This window comes from Platichthys flesus, chromosome 23 (genome assembly GCF_949316205.1).
Source record: "Platichthys flesus chromosome 23, fPlaFle2.1, whole genome shotgun sequence".
Lineage (NCBI taxonomy): Eukaryota > Metazoa > Chordata > Actinopteri > Pleuronectiformes > Pleuronectidae > Platichthys > Platichthys flesus.
Genome location: NC_084967.1, coordinates 6,084,244 through 6,100,133, shown reverse-complemented (window position 1 = coordinate 6,100,133; position 15,890 = coordinate 6,084,244). Strand labels below are relative to the sequence as shown.

Genomic DNA, 15,890 nt, shown 5'->3' with positions numbered 1-15,890 from the left:
CACTGACAATGTACTTGGAAACTGAACTCTCCCACCAATCAGAATGTGTGTGTTTGTACATTCCTGAAGTGAACAAGACAAGAGTAGACACTGTTCTGCTGCTCACGTGACTTTTAACACGCACATTCATGATCTAGAATGTGACACGGTGTTAAGACACTTCAGGGAAAAAGAAAACACACTTCTGGAGTGCAAAATCAGAGCTGTAATTTCTGTTCCATTTGTTATTGTATATTTGTACATACATGCTTCAATGCCATGAATATGACAATATTGAAAACAGAAACACTGTACACATGTACAATTTGGGTTGTTATAAATAACGGAGAAAATATTGCTGTAGTTTACATGGCGTTGATGGCATTTGTTGTATTAGGCTAGAACATGACTATAATTCATTTGAAGTTTTAAGAATATGTGCAGATGCAAAGATAGTTTGATGTCTTTCATGAGATAATGGTCCTTTTCTTTGAGTCCATCTCAGTGTGATTGAAAGCAGGATTTGTGTTGCCAGTTTTCTCCTCTCTGTTCTTCGTCAGGTCCAGATTTCCTGTTTTTCTCATGACCTAAAAAGGAAAGAGCGCATACAAGCAGTCAGTAGATGTTGTGACTCTAACGGTCTTTTGATATTGTTTTCCTGATGCAGAACTTACTCTGCCTCTGAAAAACCTGAACATGTGATAGAGAGTCGTGTCTTCTTTCATTATCATCAGCCTGGATTCCACCCTCTGCTTCCGGCCTCCTGAAATGCGCATTGTGAACACCAGAGGGTGATCACAGCAAAACCCATTTAACTTAAACAGGGCCAACGGGATAAATTTGCTTACCAGTTACGAGGCTGATGAACAGTCCCACAGTGAACGCTGTTACAGTTCCCATGAGAGAGAAGTAAAGGTAGGAAGGAGGGAGCCAGTTATCTGCCGACAGTCTAGTGATGGGAGAAAACAGCAGTGAATTATTGCTCATACATTTCCATTCATAAGTATTTTTGAACAGTTTCAGCCCCCAGGAGAGATTCACTAGATAATAACAGGGATTCATTCAGGGTTAGGTTAGTAATGGAATACTTTCAACAGTTAAATACGAGTTTCTCAACCTCTTATGGTGCATCTAGGTCTTCTGAATGCTTTTACATTCTGCTAATGGATCCCTGAATAGATTACACAAAAATTTTGCTGTTCTATTTCTTTTCATTGTTTATTGTTGCTATGATGAACCTGATGTGTCCTCTTATTAACATTTAAGTGGTAAGCATCACTAAACTGTAAGCTGAGGTTGATGGGATTTTTTAAGAAAAGTCTGTCAAAGTGATTATTGTGTATCCTTGTGGGAATGTGAGCTTAACCACATTTCACGGCAATCATCCAATAGCTGTTGAGATATTTCACTTTGCGTATCAGCCTCATGGGGGCACTGGAGGGTAAGTTAAGAGCTCCAGGAAGCCATTAAGATTTATCCTCAAGGGACCTTGAATGTCTGTTCAAAATGTTTTTCTTGAAATGTTTCGTAGATGTTCAGATATCTCTAAGTATAAGTGAAAATATTACATTTCTCTGGCATTACAGGCAAAATTAGTGTAATATTCTGGGGAGCATGAATATCTGTGCCAGAGAGTCAGGCTTATATATGTTTTGACCTGTGACATCATTATCAATTACATACAAACTGTTTGACCTCAAATGAGTATTCCTCTATTAACATTGTCCGTATTTGTTGTGGGGAAACCAGCCAACCAACTCATTACATCTGGTTTCACACAGTGCTGTATATTTTCACCATTCAGTCAGCGCTGGTTACATTCTTACATATCATCAGTGATGTGCCCTGGGGCAGAAGTGATGGTGCTTGGCCCTGCTGGCAGAATAGCGGAGGTCCAGTTGGAGTTGCCTTGAGTGGTGAAGTTACAACCCTCCGTGGTCAGTGGCAGAGGTCGGGTCATGTAAGGAGGAGAGGGGAATATCAGGGCACCGATGCACACACCCACGGCCACGAGCAACCCAATCATCAGACCTGACAGACCTCCCTACAGGACAAAACAGGATATACAATTAGGAAGCCCCCCCTCGGGTGATCAAATGAAAACAAGACATTAATTGTCACGCATCCATGCAGGATTTATAAAGATGTTGGCGAGTGAGCAACAGCTTAACATGCACTTTAAATTACCAAATCTTTTCTCCTTATAGCTTCCTAGGTGCTAAGATGTGACTCTTACATATCATTGTTCTACTCAATCCCCAAATGAGCAGCAGACGACAGTAGAAGTAAAGTAAGAGAAAATAACATTATTCATGTGATTTATTAATTAATTTAATAATAACAGAATCATGCTGAAAAATGCAGATGTTACAATTAAAAAGTACTTACTTTGGAATTGGCGAATGGGCAGAAGATACCCAACATGAACAGGCCAAGTAAGGGACCGCCGAGGACACCAGTGATGGTGACGGTTGTCTGTTTCAAGATACACACTTCTACAGTTCAGCTATCCTGTTGTTTATTGTAATAATTCATGACATTATTTGTGATGTCCAGCAAGTGTCAGGTGTGCGTTAACAGATACACTTTACCTGCATAATCCCGCCCATGAGTGAAGCCAGTCCAGCCATGGCCATGCACAGAACTCCATAGAATACACCTGCGGACAACTTTGTGTCAGTCGATCCTCCACAATTAAATTACAAGAGTTAAAGAATAAGACGGCCACCGGGGCTCAACGGAAAAATAGCTCAGCAGACGTTCAGCATATTGTCAACCAGGACAATCCACTTACTCATTCCTTTGGACAGCCAGGTCAGATGTTTCTCAGACATGTTCGTGTACGGCTTGACCAGGTCCTCTATTGTCACTGTAGCCAGCGCGTTGATGCTGGAAGACACTGTGCTGGGGTAGACATGAGAACAGAATCTGAATAAGGCAGGAACCCTTATGTGATAATTAATGCTTAAGTGGGATTTAAGAGTCAGACTATATATATAATGATGCTTATAAACCTTAAAGAGCCACTATATACTGCTGCGAAAAATAGTCCTGGAAGACCAGGAAAAGCTGTGAAGATGTCCATCACCAAATAAGCCATCAGCTGTAGAGATGGGATGACAAGAGGAATTGGTGGAAGCCTCTAGTTGCCACTCCACTGCTTTCAGAGCTGCAAGCAGACATGCACTGAAAATGTCCCTGATTTTTCCTGGCAGCCTCCATGTGAACTCTCCAGAAAATAAGCGTCCATGTGAGAATACAACTAAGAATTAAAGTGTGCCATACATTTACAATATAGCTCACAGAGGTGAAAAGACAAACTCAGGACTCGTGTTTGGAACCAACTCTGGGGAGGTCAGGTCTGAAAACAGTTTAGGTTCTACTTTATTTTCTGTCGTGTAAATATGTGTGTGTGTGTGTGTGTGTGTGTGTGTGTGTGTGTGTGTGTGTGTGTGTGTGTGTGTGTGTGTGTGTGTGTGTGTGTGTGTGTGTGTACCTGATCAGGATTAGAGACCAGTCCAGCGCTCCATGGGTCACAGTTCTTATAGAATGAGTAGAGGCACATTCCTGCCAGCACTGAGCACGCCAGGAAGAAACACAAACCTATCAGGTTGATGTACAGAGCTCTGGGATAGGAAAGAATCACATGGGGTGGAATTCATGAAGAAAGCATATAAAGGACAGCAAGCGACATAAACATCAACTATGTGGTGCACTTTATGCTGATGATGGTTGTATTCATCAAAAAAGTTATCTTTTTTATGTTACCTGAGATAAAGACGGACCTTGAAAATTGAGTTTTGTTTCACCTTTAATGGGGAGTAACAGTATTATTTTATATGAATCCAGTGTCCTCTGTAAAGTGTGACTCACACTCTGGCGTGGGTGATGCTCTTGCAGGAGATGTATCTCTGAACCTGGGCTTGGTTTATCCCATTGACTGCGGTCCAGGCAGCCCCCCCTCCAAACGTGAGGGTCCAAAAAGTGTGTCTCCTCAGTGGGTTTAAGTCAAAGCTGGTGAGACACAGTGAGAGGGTGATTTCCAATTTACTAGAAACCTGAAGATAACTGAAGTGAAGTGTCACAAAATGTGGGACTTGCTAGTCCCCAAAAAGCGTTGATTTCTCAAAGTTCTAATGAAAGCTTTGAGTCAAATTGCTGTCCTTCCATTGAAAATCCAATAGCTGTTCATACTCACTCCCAAATGTTGATTCTCCCTCCTTGTTGTGAATCTGAGATGACCGCGGCGACTCCTCCTTTTAAGATCATACACTTGATAATAACAGAAAGATATCCTGCTATCATTATTCCAACCTAGAAGAGAAGAAAAATATATATTTATTTAAATCTAATTCTGGACATAATTTGTGATCTAATTATACCAATTTGATTGTCGATTTGTTTGTTATTTGGCTGACTTGTAATGATGTTTTCAGTACTGCGTTTCTTTTTTCTCTTTCTCTGGAAAAAACATCCGTGTGAAGTGCATTAGCGTCACTGTGGAGCGTCCAGGAATCTACTCTTTCTGGAAGCTTACCTGAAATACATCAGTCCACACCACCGCCTTCAGTCCACCCTGTTACAATGTAGACCACAGAAAGATGTTGTCTGAGTAAATCCACTGAAATCCAGATATCCATAATAATTGTTAAGCACATCAACCAATCAGGTATTAATATGTATGTGTGTGTGATTGGCAATTGTAACGTTTAGATTTGTTTTCAGTATGTTATTTTTCCAATTTGCGTTTAATGTCTAATACATAAATAGGCCAATATTGGTCAAACCCTGAAAGAAAGATGAGACTTTTCCTTCTTCATCGCTAAAAAGCTGTAAATGAGCAATGGGTTGATTTGATTTAACAAGAACTCATTGAAGTGGTTTATCTATGTATTTACCAATGTGCAGTAAAAAGTACACACAACTCCTGTTGAAATAATTCCACCCCACAGATCCAAATGAGTGACTGGAGAGAGACAGAGATGGCAGTTGAAGGACACAACAGTCAGTCACACTAAACAAAGCGACTTCAAGTTACGTGTACATGTTTTTTTTTTTTGGGGGGGGGGGGGGGGGGGAATACCTTGGCTCAAAGCTAATGCTGGGCCATAAATGATTATGCCTGTGTAGAGGATCTGTGACAGAGAGAGAAAGAGGGGGATAATACCGACATTATTAAGAAGCTTCGGATGTAAACATGAGGTGTCCCCCTCAGAGGTTCCACCCCAGGGATGATGTGTTGACTTGTTGTGTTACTCACGGTCTGAACCATGAATAACGCGGTTCCCAGCAGCCGGGTTGCTCTGTTGAAACGCAGCTCCAGATACTTGGCAGGGGCGGACATACACTGCTGTTAATAATCGTCTATTTATGTACCAGTTAATTTCAGACGGGCATGTTGTGTGAAATCCGGAGTCTCGCATAGACCTTGTTGAGGTTTATGACATTTCATTGTCTAGAAACAGTTGGACTAATTTCTAACTGGTAAATACTTTATTTCTGCTTGTGTTGGACTGTAAAATAGCCAACGCACAGGAACAACTCATGACGGTAAGTACACAAAACACATGACAAAGCGTACTCACCTCATAAGTACTGGTGATAGACAGTCTGTAGAAGACTGGGAGAAAGACTTCCGATGTGATCACAATGGAGAGTATATAGGAGAGAGAGAATAACGCAAAAATGGCTCCAAAGGTGTAAACCTTCAAGCCAGAGATCTTCTGCGTTAGTCAAGTTTACCATCAAAGTTGTAAAACACAAAGTCAACGAAACAAAGAGGAATAAAGAACGATGACAGGCAAATGCAATAAAAATGTTAGCAAAATTGAAAATATCCAGGATTTTGGTGTAATATAATTTTTTCCAGAGTCAGAAACTTATCCTTGAGTTTCCTGTAGTTTTCTGGTGGGTTACCTACCTCAGTGTCTTTTCATTTTTGCAAGTACAAAAATGTATCTACTGCCAACTTACCTCAACTGGGTTGGCCAGCAGTGTGGTGGATGACATGAAGCTGGCCGTCAGAGACATGGAGACGGGCAGGGCTGTCAGTCGCCGGCCCCCGGTTAAGAAGTCCCTGGAGTTCTGTTGGCCCCTGCTGACCCAGGCGTAGAAGATCCCGATGGCAGCCGACACCACCAGCAGAAGAGCAAACACCAAATAGTCGGCTGCCACCAGGGAGCCGGCGGCCACAGAGTGCCCGGACATTTTGCTGGAGGTCAGAGCAAAAACTAAAAATGTTACTGCTAAGAAGATTATTCAGACTGTTCAGTTCAACAGCTTTGAACTCAGACAGACCAAGGTGATTAAATGGAAATCCTCCCATGTCACAGGTTAGCCCGGGTTGTACCACACACATGCACATACACACAGACACACACACACACACACACACAAACACACACACACACACATACACACACGCACACTCCCACACTTAAGGTAATAATTAACTCCAGATATAACATTGCATAGACGTGAGAAAAAAATCTGTACTGGCAATATTCTAGTTCAGTATTTTACAAAGTGTCAATGTCATTATCAGTATCATGGCATCAGTGCAGTTGTCATAATTCATATTTTACCAGGGGAGTCAATGTCAGTTGATGCTGCTTACTTTCAAATAATGGTTCGGATCCGGCCTCACATCTGTAAACACAGCTTCAGATATATTATAAAAAAGACCTTAAATCTATTTGTTATTTAAAATTATTTTAAGTGAGGTCATCAGCTAATCACAGGGCTAACGATAAACTGTGTAAATAAACAGACATTCGAATATACTGCCAACGTCAGACCTTTGGACTGTGTAAAAGCTCACACAAACAGGACTTCAGGACTTCATTTATTTAATTATGTTTGAGCCCTTTACACAGCAAAGTGCCCAGAGATAAATGTTGTATTGTACAATGTATTATAATTGTATTGTAACCAATCACAGAGTCACACACCTTTTTGAAATTGATTGATTGAAATTTGTTTAATTAAAAAAATCAAGAATTGATGGAATCAAGAATAATATCGCAAATAAAATGTTCATCTCATGAGGGAGTGCTGCTTTTTGTCCGGTCCAGCTCAACGTCACAGAAAGCAGGATTTGTGTTGCCAATTTTTTTGTCGCAATCCGTTGTGAGGTCAAGTCGTCCTGTTCGTCTCATAAGCTGAAAGAGGGAAGAGCACAAAAGCAGAAGTCAACCTGCAGCTCCTAGAGTCCGGAGCCTTCGATGATGGTTCACTGCTGCAGTACTTACTCTGTCTTTGAAACACCTGATCAGGTGATAAAGAGTTGTGTCCTCTTTCATTAATGTAAGTCTTGACTCCACCTTCAGGCCCCAGCCTCCTGAAATGCACATTAACAACTCATCAACACATTGTCAAAGGTAAATACGCTGTTACTTGTTTTGCATATACCTGATCTAAAACTTTTCATGCAGTACATAATCAGCCATACTTTCTATAGGTGTTTTAGTTCCAGGCGACATTTGTGAAGATGATGAAAGTCATTCTGAAACTATTTGCCTGAATCTGAATATTTCTAGATGAGATTAATTTGACTATCCAGTTAAATCAGACAAACTAGTGTGATGGATATTTCTGCATTTGGGTAATGTTTAATTGAAGAACAGACATGTATGTATAGGATGGGACAAACAAATGTGTTTATCTAGAAGGTCAGCTGTGAGTTAATGTTAGGTTTAAGATTATCCCTCCAGGGACTTTGCTTTTATGACCTGAAGAGCCTTAAACGTGATGGTGTCTGAGACCTCTGGTGTTGGGATTTCACCCCAGAGGTCACTCCAGGGGTCTGGGCCAGTGATGAAGCAAGGAAGTCCCCCACTGAATGAATCATCAGAGAAGCTGATGAGTAACTTCTCTTTAGCTATACTGGGAGGGGGCTATGAGCTATAAGAACACAGCGCTGAGGGTTTTCTTTGCTCTTTGTATAATGTCCTTCTGATGTTTGTACTTTGAGTCCATCTGCAGATGTAGAATTAAACTTACCAAAAGACAGCTGTATGACTTTGTCCTTGATTTTACTAAAAAAAATCCCATGACACTAGTTTCCCTTAATCTAAAAGAACAAGTTCATTTCACTTGCCATTTTTAAGTTGGAATAAATTAAGTTAATACAAGTTTTAGGTGAAATTAACAATTGTAAATAAAGTAAACATAACTCAAGACTAACTCACAGTTTTCCTACATTTTTTTAAGTAACGTTAACTTTTTATAGAGGGTCAGTAAAAGAGATATGATTTAACAAAATGTTATTTACCTGTGAACAAGCTGACTATCAGCCCCACACTAATTGCAACTATGGTTCCAATAGGGCTGAAGTACATGTAGGACAGAGAGTACCAGTTATCTGCCAGTGCAGGCCTGGGGGTGGTGGGAGAAAAAAGTACATGTTGAGATAAACTGTGCAAGGAGCATAATCTTGGCGATGAAGAAAAAAATGTGATGGAAACATTATTTTAATTTCTCCCTATGAATTTACTGTCTAAGATGGATTTAAATAAACAATACAAGCTGATTCAGGAATAATTGTAATAAAGTCAAATAATGTAAATATCAGTTCCAAGAAAAAGGCTAAAGCTGATTTCTAATGTCTTTCACCTTGGACACATTTGTTTATATGTTCTTCTAACTACAACTACAGCTTGTTAGACACTTCACCTGCTGTAGAGGGTGTGTGCCGGGGCTGTGGTGGAGTTTGGCTGTGTTAGCAGAGCCGTGGAGTTCCAGTTCAGGCTGCCTGTGGTGGTGAGGTTACAGCCCTCAGTGGTCAGTGGCAGCGGTCGGGTCAGGTCAGGAGTGGGAGGGTATATCTGAGCTCCGATGCCCACCCACAGGGAGATGACCAGCCCAGCCACAACACCTGACAAAGCTCCCTGGAACAGATTTTAATCACTGTAATTATTTTTTTTTTTTTATATGCATTTCATTTGAATTTGATTTATGATACAGAGAGGTTTCAGCAAGTGATTTGTGAAGTAATTAAATGCTACAAGGGTAAATTATTAATAACATAATCTATCCCAGTATGAAATGATAGCTTACTTTGGAATTGGCAAATGGACAGAGGATACCCAGTGTGAACAGGCCAAGTAAAGGACCTCCGATGATCCCAAATATACTGACGGCTGCCTGTATGAAAAGGCACATATCATTTAAATTGAAGGGCTGATTCCTAAACCAAAGGGAGAACTGTTTGTATTGAATATTTAATGTACATGCATCCGTCCATATGTGTGTGTATGAGAATAGTTAGACTCTACCTGTAAGACCTCTCCCATCAGTGAAGCCAGTCCAGCCATTCCAATGCACAAAGCCCCGTATACAAGACCTGCAAACATGAGAGGTTTCAACACTGAATGACCACTCAACTCATTCAGGTGAAATGTTTTGGCCAATCCACTCACTTAGTCCTTTAGAGGTGCGGGCCAATTGTTTCTCAGACATGTTAGTGTACGGTTTGATCAGGTCCTCCACTGTCACTGCGGCCAGTGCATTGATGCTGGAAGACACTGTGCTGGGAGTGATGTCAAAAATCACATGCCATTTAATTGATATATACACACGTACAAAAATACAACTTTCTGTCTCTGTATTCCCATTTCATAGCACTAAACATCAGCTGACTATTAATATAATAGTAGTTGACACACTTTGGTTTGTGAGTTGTCTGTTGAGTAAATTCACTTTAATGTGAAGTGCTGTGTTAACCTTAACGATCCACTATACGCTGCTGCAACAAATAGTCCAGGAAGGCCAGGATAGTCTCCCAAGATGTCCATCACCAAATATGGCATCAGCTGCAGAGGAGACAGCGGATCACACACCATCAGGAGGAAACTCACAATACCTCTATGTCTACAATAGATATCATATTACTCTATTAATCCATTACTATCTATTAATCATAAACCTGATGTTGAATGGTTAAGGCGTACTGTATAGGCCACATGGGCATTTCCCTTAGAGCAGTGAGTCCTTGGATCAACTCCTGGCTGGACCTTGTACAGAATGTCCTTTACCTACTCTTTCTTTATTATCTCAGTCGTATTAAATGCCCATCAAAATAATAATAATAAACTCTGATGTAGGTTATCTGTAGGATCCAGGTTACCAAGATGTGATGCTGTAAACAAACTACATTGTATTGATGGGTTCACAGCGTGTAAACGACAGCTTGGAACCTCTTTATTGTCTGCATAAAAACGAGGGGATCAGGTTGGATCGCCATATAAATGATGTGTGCACGTTAATCATAAAAACGTCTGTAATGGTTGAGCAGTTTGGGGTTTGGGCGCTTGTGAGAGGTGGAAATGCAAGTTGCAAATGAAAAAATAGTACCATTTGACAGGTTCACATTAAACGCTACTAATAAGAATGGATTGTAAAATTATGTTATTTGGATAATAAGGAATGATGTCAGCAATAAGGCAACGCTTGTACAAACATTTTTGCCTTCTTCCTGAGTTGTCGTTTTGATTTGATCGTAGCTGAGTCTCTGCTTTACCTCTCTCCATCATACTGTACCTGATCAGTAGCAGAAACCAGACCAGCTGACCATGGGTCGCAGCTCTTATAGACGGAGTAGAGGCACATCCCTGCAAACACTGAGCAGAGCAAGATGGACAAGAGGCCTAACAGGTTGAGGTACAGAGATCTAGATATGAGAGGAAATGCATATAGTGAAACACTTGAACAAAAAAAAAGGAAAATGGTTTTCTGTTGTATGATAAAGGGACTAATACCCCAGCTAATTCAAGTGGGTTGCAGCAGCACTTAACGTTACAGGGCTACTTTCATTTGAAAGCACAGATAAGACATGTTCCATATCATCATATAACCAGAACTACAATACTCACACTCTGGCATGAGTGATGCTCTTACAGGAGATGTATCTCTGAACCTGGGCCTGGTTGATCCCATAGATACTGACCCACACAAACGTCCCGCCAATCGTTATGGTCCAAAAAGTGTGTCTTCTCAGAGGGTTTGTGTCAAAGCTGGCGGGATCGAGACAGAGGCTTTATTTTTATGTACCAACCTGAGTTATACATTTTTTAGTTGTTGACACCACCCAAAGAAATATATGCCTTCAAAGAACCTAGTGAAACAGCCAGGCCTTACATGACCAGGGTATATTGTCCTTGGATGAAGTGGTAGGTTCAAGGAACAAAGAGTTGTGCTGTGTCATTTCATTTCAAAGCTCAACTGACAAATACTGTACCAGAACAACTTAGAAGCATATTCTCAAACTTGATGTTTTCGTGTTTATAGCATTATTGGTTAAAACATTGTTAAACCTCTAAATTTTCAGACACTCTCTTTTCTCATGAATAATGATGAATGATTTTTAAATTTTGTTGACATGCTACGGGGACCAGGCCATTAGGTTTTTGTCTTTAGTAAATTATCTTTGAGTTTCTTGAAAGCACTAAACAAATAAAACGTGATTTGATTTTCCATTTAGTATGACCTTTTAATCAGTGTAGTTCGAGTAACCAGGGATCAATAACCACCTGGACAGACAATTAACAGGGTGACATTATATTTTCAGACTGTACCAACCTGAAGACGATCACATGATTACTGCAATGAACAACTAATCTTACAGTCTATTGTTTATTGCTTGGATGCATCTGGAGAACATTTAATGATAAAATGGAACAGTCCTGAGTATAATATAAGTATAAGATATATATATATATATCAAATAAAATCAAGCCTCTGACAGTTTAGGATTACAATGTTCAGTCGAGAGAGACAGACAACACAAAGGGTTTAAATGTTTTATTTTGTAGACTACATGTTTGTTGTGGGGTTTAGAGAAATAACCCTGGATTAGAGTTCACGTTTATTCTCATGAGGACCCTAGTATAACATAACATCATATATATAGTATAATACACCCATTTAAAGTATATTCTGATGACAGTATTGCTCCTGCACATGCTCTGTTGAGTTCACCGTCTCTCCATTGTGTAACAGAAAGCTAATAATTGGATTGATCGTACTCACTCCCAAAGATCGAGTCTCCCTCCGCGTTCTGAATCTGAAATGATGTTGAAGACTCCCCCTTGCAAAACAACACACCTGATGATAACAGCCAGGAAGCCTGCGACCATGACGCCAAGCTGATGGGGAACATTTACATACTGTCAGAGTTGCTTTTTGTACCAGTACTGATTCTAATGCCATTAAACATGGATAGTATATTAGGTGTGATGCATGGAAAATGGCTAATATGTACTGGGGTGTCCCTTGTGTACAGTATTGTCTTTATATGAAACTTATCTGAACGTGTAGAACCAGTCTTACCACACCAACCACTAGTAATCTTATTATTTTCATCCAGGAGCCTACCTGAAAGACATCAGTCCACACCACCGCCTTCAGACCACCCTGTAACAACATGAAACACAAACAGGTCGAATAAACAATTCAGAAACTCAAAGAATCAAATATCTAGAGAAAACAAACAAACGTCAATACTTGCCAAACAAATAAATGCACTTTTACTCCATTTAGGTTATTGGCACAACTAAAAACTCAGGTGAGCAGGTTGTGTTACATACCATTGTGCAGTAAAAGGTACACACAACCCCTGTGGAGATGACAGCACCCCACAGATGCATCCCAGTTACTGCAGAGAGATAGGATAAGATAAGAATAGACAAGATAAGATAAGATAATCCTTTAATAGTCCATCTACAGGGACATTTGGTGAGGAAGGTAAATATGAAAATTAAGGAAAAGCAATAAATAAGTTAACAGGCAATATAAAAGTGGAAAATATAAATAATGCATAGAACGTACACACATATATACAGTGTAACAGAAATGCTTTCAGTCTAGACATTGAATTGCACAGATAGAAATAAGTACTGCGCTTTTACATGAAGTTAAAGCTGACAGGGTCTATAGCGCAGAAGGAGCATGTCAGACAGTGACCACTGGAGCGAACAAAGCCAGGCAGCTCTAAGTGCCCTCATGTGGGTACGTGACGTTGGCCTGACCAGCGTGGACTGGAACACACATACCGTGATTCAAGGCAAGGGCTGGGGCATAAATGACGATTCCAGTGTAGAGAATCTGTGACACAGTAAGAAACATGATTCCAACACAGATGACCCTCAGGTAGCAGATTTGTGGTTTGACTCACTGAAGGTCAGAGGCCTGTGATTATGTGCTGACTGGTTTCTCACTCACCGTCTGCACAATGAAGAGCCCAGTTCCCAGCAGACGGGTGGCTCTGTTGAAACGCAGCTCCAGATACTTGGCAGGGACATGACGCAGACAGAGAAGAACCGACAGTATAAATGGATTAGTATCGGAGCTGTGGTCCGTGTGAGTCAGGACAGTTATTAAGTTCCACTCTTTGGTTGCAAACTGTAAAACTTACTTCATTAAAAAGACACACACAAGCACACAAACACACACACGCTCAGTCTCAGCATACTTCAAGCATGGCGATATCTACTTCAGATTACATTCCGACATGCTTTTAGGTATTTCGATGTCTCTTAAAAACTTGTATAGGCAGAGTGACACTATAGTTAAATACCTGCTTCTCTGGTATTTACAACATTCTTTATGCCACTGACCTGAATATGATAAACCAAAGATCACTCACCTCATATGTACTGGTGACAGCGAGCCGGTAGAAGACGGGAAGAAAGACCTCAGATGTGACTGCCATAGTCATAATATAGGAGAGACCATAAAATCCAATGCTGGCTCCATAGCGGTACACCTAAGGACATGGGGTAATATAAATGAACAATGTTTTCTATGGTCTTAGGCAGATATCAAAGGAGGACTGCAGGATATATTTATTGGTGTAAAACAATTGTAAGAGCATGTCAATTTCAATTGTGGAGACGCACGCAAACACCATAGAGCCACATTAAGTTCAGATGTATCCACCCACCTTCTGTAACCACTGGGGCAATGAAATACCCATTGTTTGTGTTCAGTGAGCATGTCCTGCACGATTTTATAAGAAGAATTCTATTCTCTGACATCAGGCTGATACAGCTCATTGTTGTCAGTCAGTTAAAAACGACTGAAGAAAGAATATAATAATATTTTTGGGGATTTTGTTATATTTCCACGATTTGCAATATGTTTTCCAAAAATGTTTTCAATTATTTAGACATGTACATATGAGCCCTTCTACAAACCCACAGTGAATAACCTTGCATATAGCTCAAGTTTCTCATTGACCCTACCGTCATGTCTTTAATTCATTTGGACATGACAGTGGGACAGACAGTGATGTATCTCAACAAAGTTTTTCTCACATCAAATTAATGTGTCCTCCTCAAGCAGACACAAGATGACTTCTCGGGAGAGACAGAGTTTGCACTTGTCTCTTGGGAATCTGCTGTAACCTTACCTCGGCTGGATTTGACAGCACCGTGATGGCTGACATGAAGCTGGCAGTCAGGGACAGGGACACAGGCACGGCCGTCAGTCTGCGGCCCCCCATTAGGAAGTCCCCGGAGGTTCCCTGGTCCCTGTCCGTCCAGGCATAGTAGACCCCGACAGCAGCGGACAGCAGCAGCATGAGGGCAAAGACCACATAGTCTGCTACCACAAACGAGCCAGTTACCAAAGAGTCCCTGGACATTTTGGGAGAAGTCAGACACAACTGGAAATAAAACTGCTCAGAAAGTTATTCAAACTGTGGTCTGCCCTCAGGAACAGAAGGTCCTCTGTGGATTCCTGACACATCCCCTTCAAACTCAATGCTGAACCAAAGCGTTTTGAGTGTGTGTGTGTGAGAGAGAGAGAGAGAGGGAAAGAGAGAGAGACAGAGAGAGAGCCGGAGCGAGAGCAATCCAGGTACATGTGATGTCAACAAGCCAAGAGATTGAATTTTTCACCAAACCACAGGACAAAAGCTATCATCAGGTCTTCACATACACACACACACAGACACACACACACACACACACATACACATACACACATGCCCACATTTCATAAAAATACAATACTTTACAAGGAATAAGACTTTGTTAATACGCAACATGTCTAGAGAACAGAAGGTTTTTCCGCATGGCCAGTGAGCTTCTATCTAAAGGCCTTCAGTGATATCAGCTCTCACTAAGTAAACTCTTAAACCATTTCTATTCAGCTGTTTTATGCATGTTTAAGTCCCCATCTTTCATGTGTACAGTGAAGCTCCTTTGAACCACACTTTAAATTCACTTTCACACTAACCCAACATGTATTCAAATGAAGAAATTCTAGGTAATATGAGGTCTGGGAAGCTGTGAAACTGGATTAGTTCAGGATTTAGAATTAATAGATTGGAACCGCTGCGGTCCAAGACCCTATTACCAGACCTGGGCTGGGTTTTAGTCCTTCCTTGGTATTCACTTTTGAACTGATAAATGGTATTCGTGATGTCACATTGACCTGGGACATATATGGCATTTTTCTGGAAAGAAGTAAAAACTAAGTGGACTTTTATAAGTGGTAAACAGAGTGTTCATATATAACATGTGATGCTTTGAATTTTTTGGTCCAGAAACTGTCTACTCATGTCTTGTCACTGAGGGTTTTTTGTGTTTCGACCTGTTTTCAGGTGTTCTGGATATTTTGGCTTCATTACCGTGTTCCAGTTAAGCTGGTTTACCAAAGACACATCTGACTGGAATGCAGCCCTGAATGTTAGCACATGTTCACCTCTACACTGACACAAGATGTCTGCAAAGAAACTGAGGAGGTATGTATACATTAGCCCCAATTAAACAGTTAATAATTGTCGTTTTAATAAGCAATTATTCAGATTTTAAGCTAAGATAGAAGCAGCTAATGCTAAGCTTGCTGAAGCTGGGACAACCCTTCCTTCTAACATGGTTTTATCTTGTCTATATTACAATGTGTGGTAA

At 40.6% G+C, this 15,890-nt stretch overlaps 2 protein-coding genes across 4 annotated transcripts; both read right to left on the bottom strand.

Annotated features, from left to right (window-relative positions):
* Positions 1-182: 182 nt before the first annotated feature.
* LOC133948575 (sodium-coupled monocarboxylate transporter 1-like) lies at positions 183-6,348 on the bottom strand. 3 transcript variants are annotated; one of them, XM_062382404.1, is made up of 18 exons: positions 6,277-6,346; positions 5,953-6,190; positions 5,565-5,684; positions 5,240-5,305; positions 5,063-5,114; positions 4,878-4,945; positions 4,517-4,555; positions 4,178-4,293; positions 3,853-3,993; positions 3,476-3,605; positions 2,994-3,082; positions 2,774-2,883; positions 2,571-2,638; positions 2,368-2,454; positions 1,806-2,023; positions 828-928; positions 654-742; positions 183-566 (listed from the first exon to the last, which is right to left on the bottom strand). In XM_062382404.1, exons 2-18 carry the CDS (start codon positions 6,184-6,186, stop codon positions 447-449), a joined length of 1,848 nt encoding a protein of 615 aa, XP_062238388.1. In that variant the 5' UTR covers positions 6,187-6,190; positions 6,277-6,346; the 3' UTR covers positions 183-446. The 3 variants fall into 3 exon arrangements, with proteins under 3 accessions (XP_062238388.1, XP_062238390.1, XP_062238389.1); XM_062382406.1 differs by lacking the exon at positions 2,368-2,454 and having other exon boundaries at positions 5,953-6,348; XM_062382405.1 differs by lacking the exon at positions 2,994-3,082 and having other exon boundaries at positions 2,774-2,894; positions 5,953-6,347.
* Positions 6,349-6,930: 582 nt separating this feature from the next.
* On the bottom strand, positions 6,931-14,767 carry slc5a8 (solute carrier family 5 member 8). The gene is made up of 17 exons (XM_062382407.1): positions 14,387-14,767; positions 13,622-13,741; positions 13,198-13,263; positions 13,029-13,080; positions 12,564-12,631; positions 12,352-12,390; positions 12,007-12,122; positions 10,851-10,991; positions 10,519-10,648; positions 9,703-9,791; positions 9,399-9,508; positions 9,255-9,322; positions 9,037-9,123; positions 8,653-8,867; positions 8,252-8,355; positions 7,230-7,318; positions 6,931-7,139 (listed from the first exon to the last, which is right to left on the bottom strand). The coding sequence occupies exons 1-17, from the start codon at positions 14,618-14,620 to the stop codon at positions 7,020-7,022; spliced, it is 1,848 nt and encodes a 615-aa protein (XP_062238391.1). The 5' UTR covers positions 14,621-14,767; the 3' UTR covers positions 6,931-7,019.
* Between the last annotated feature and the right edge of the window lie 1,123 nt (positions 14,768-15,890).

Bases quoted from the DNA above. Each gene is read 5' to 3' on its own strand.
- LOC133948575 (XM_062382404.1), bottom strand. From the start codon at position 6,186: ATGTCCGGGCACTCTGTGGCCGCCGGCTCCCTGGTGGCAGCCGACTAT. The intron at 2,455-2,570 runs GTAAAGTGTATC...ATCTTGAAACAG, and splicing joins TCATGGGCGGGATTATGCAG to ACAACCGTCACCATCACTGG. The intron at 2,024-2,367 runs GTAAGTACTTTT...TTTGTCCTGTAG, and splicing joins GCCCATTCGCCAATTCCAAA to GGAGGTCTGTCAGGTCTGAT.
- slc5a8 (XM_062382407.1), bottom strand. From the start codon at position 14,620: ATGTCCAGGGACTCTTTGGTAACTGGCTCGTTTGTGGTAGCAGACTAT. The intron at 9,792-10,518 runs GTACAGTATGAT...TCTCCTCTGCAG, and splicing joins TGGTTTCTGCTACTGATCAG to CTGATGCCATATTTGGTGAT. The intron at 8,356-8,652 runs GTGAAGTGTCTA...CACCACCCCCAG, and splicing joins GCACACACCCTCTACAGCAG to GCCTGCACTGGCAGATAACT.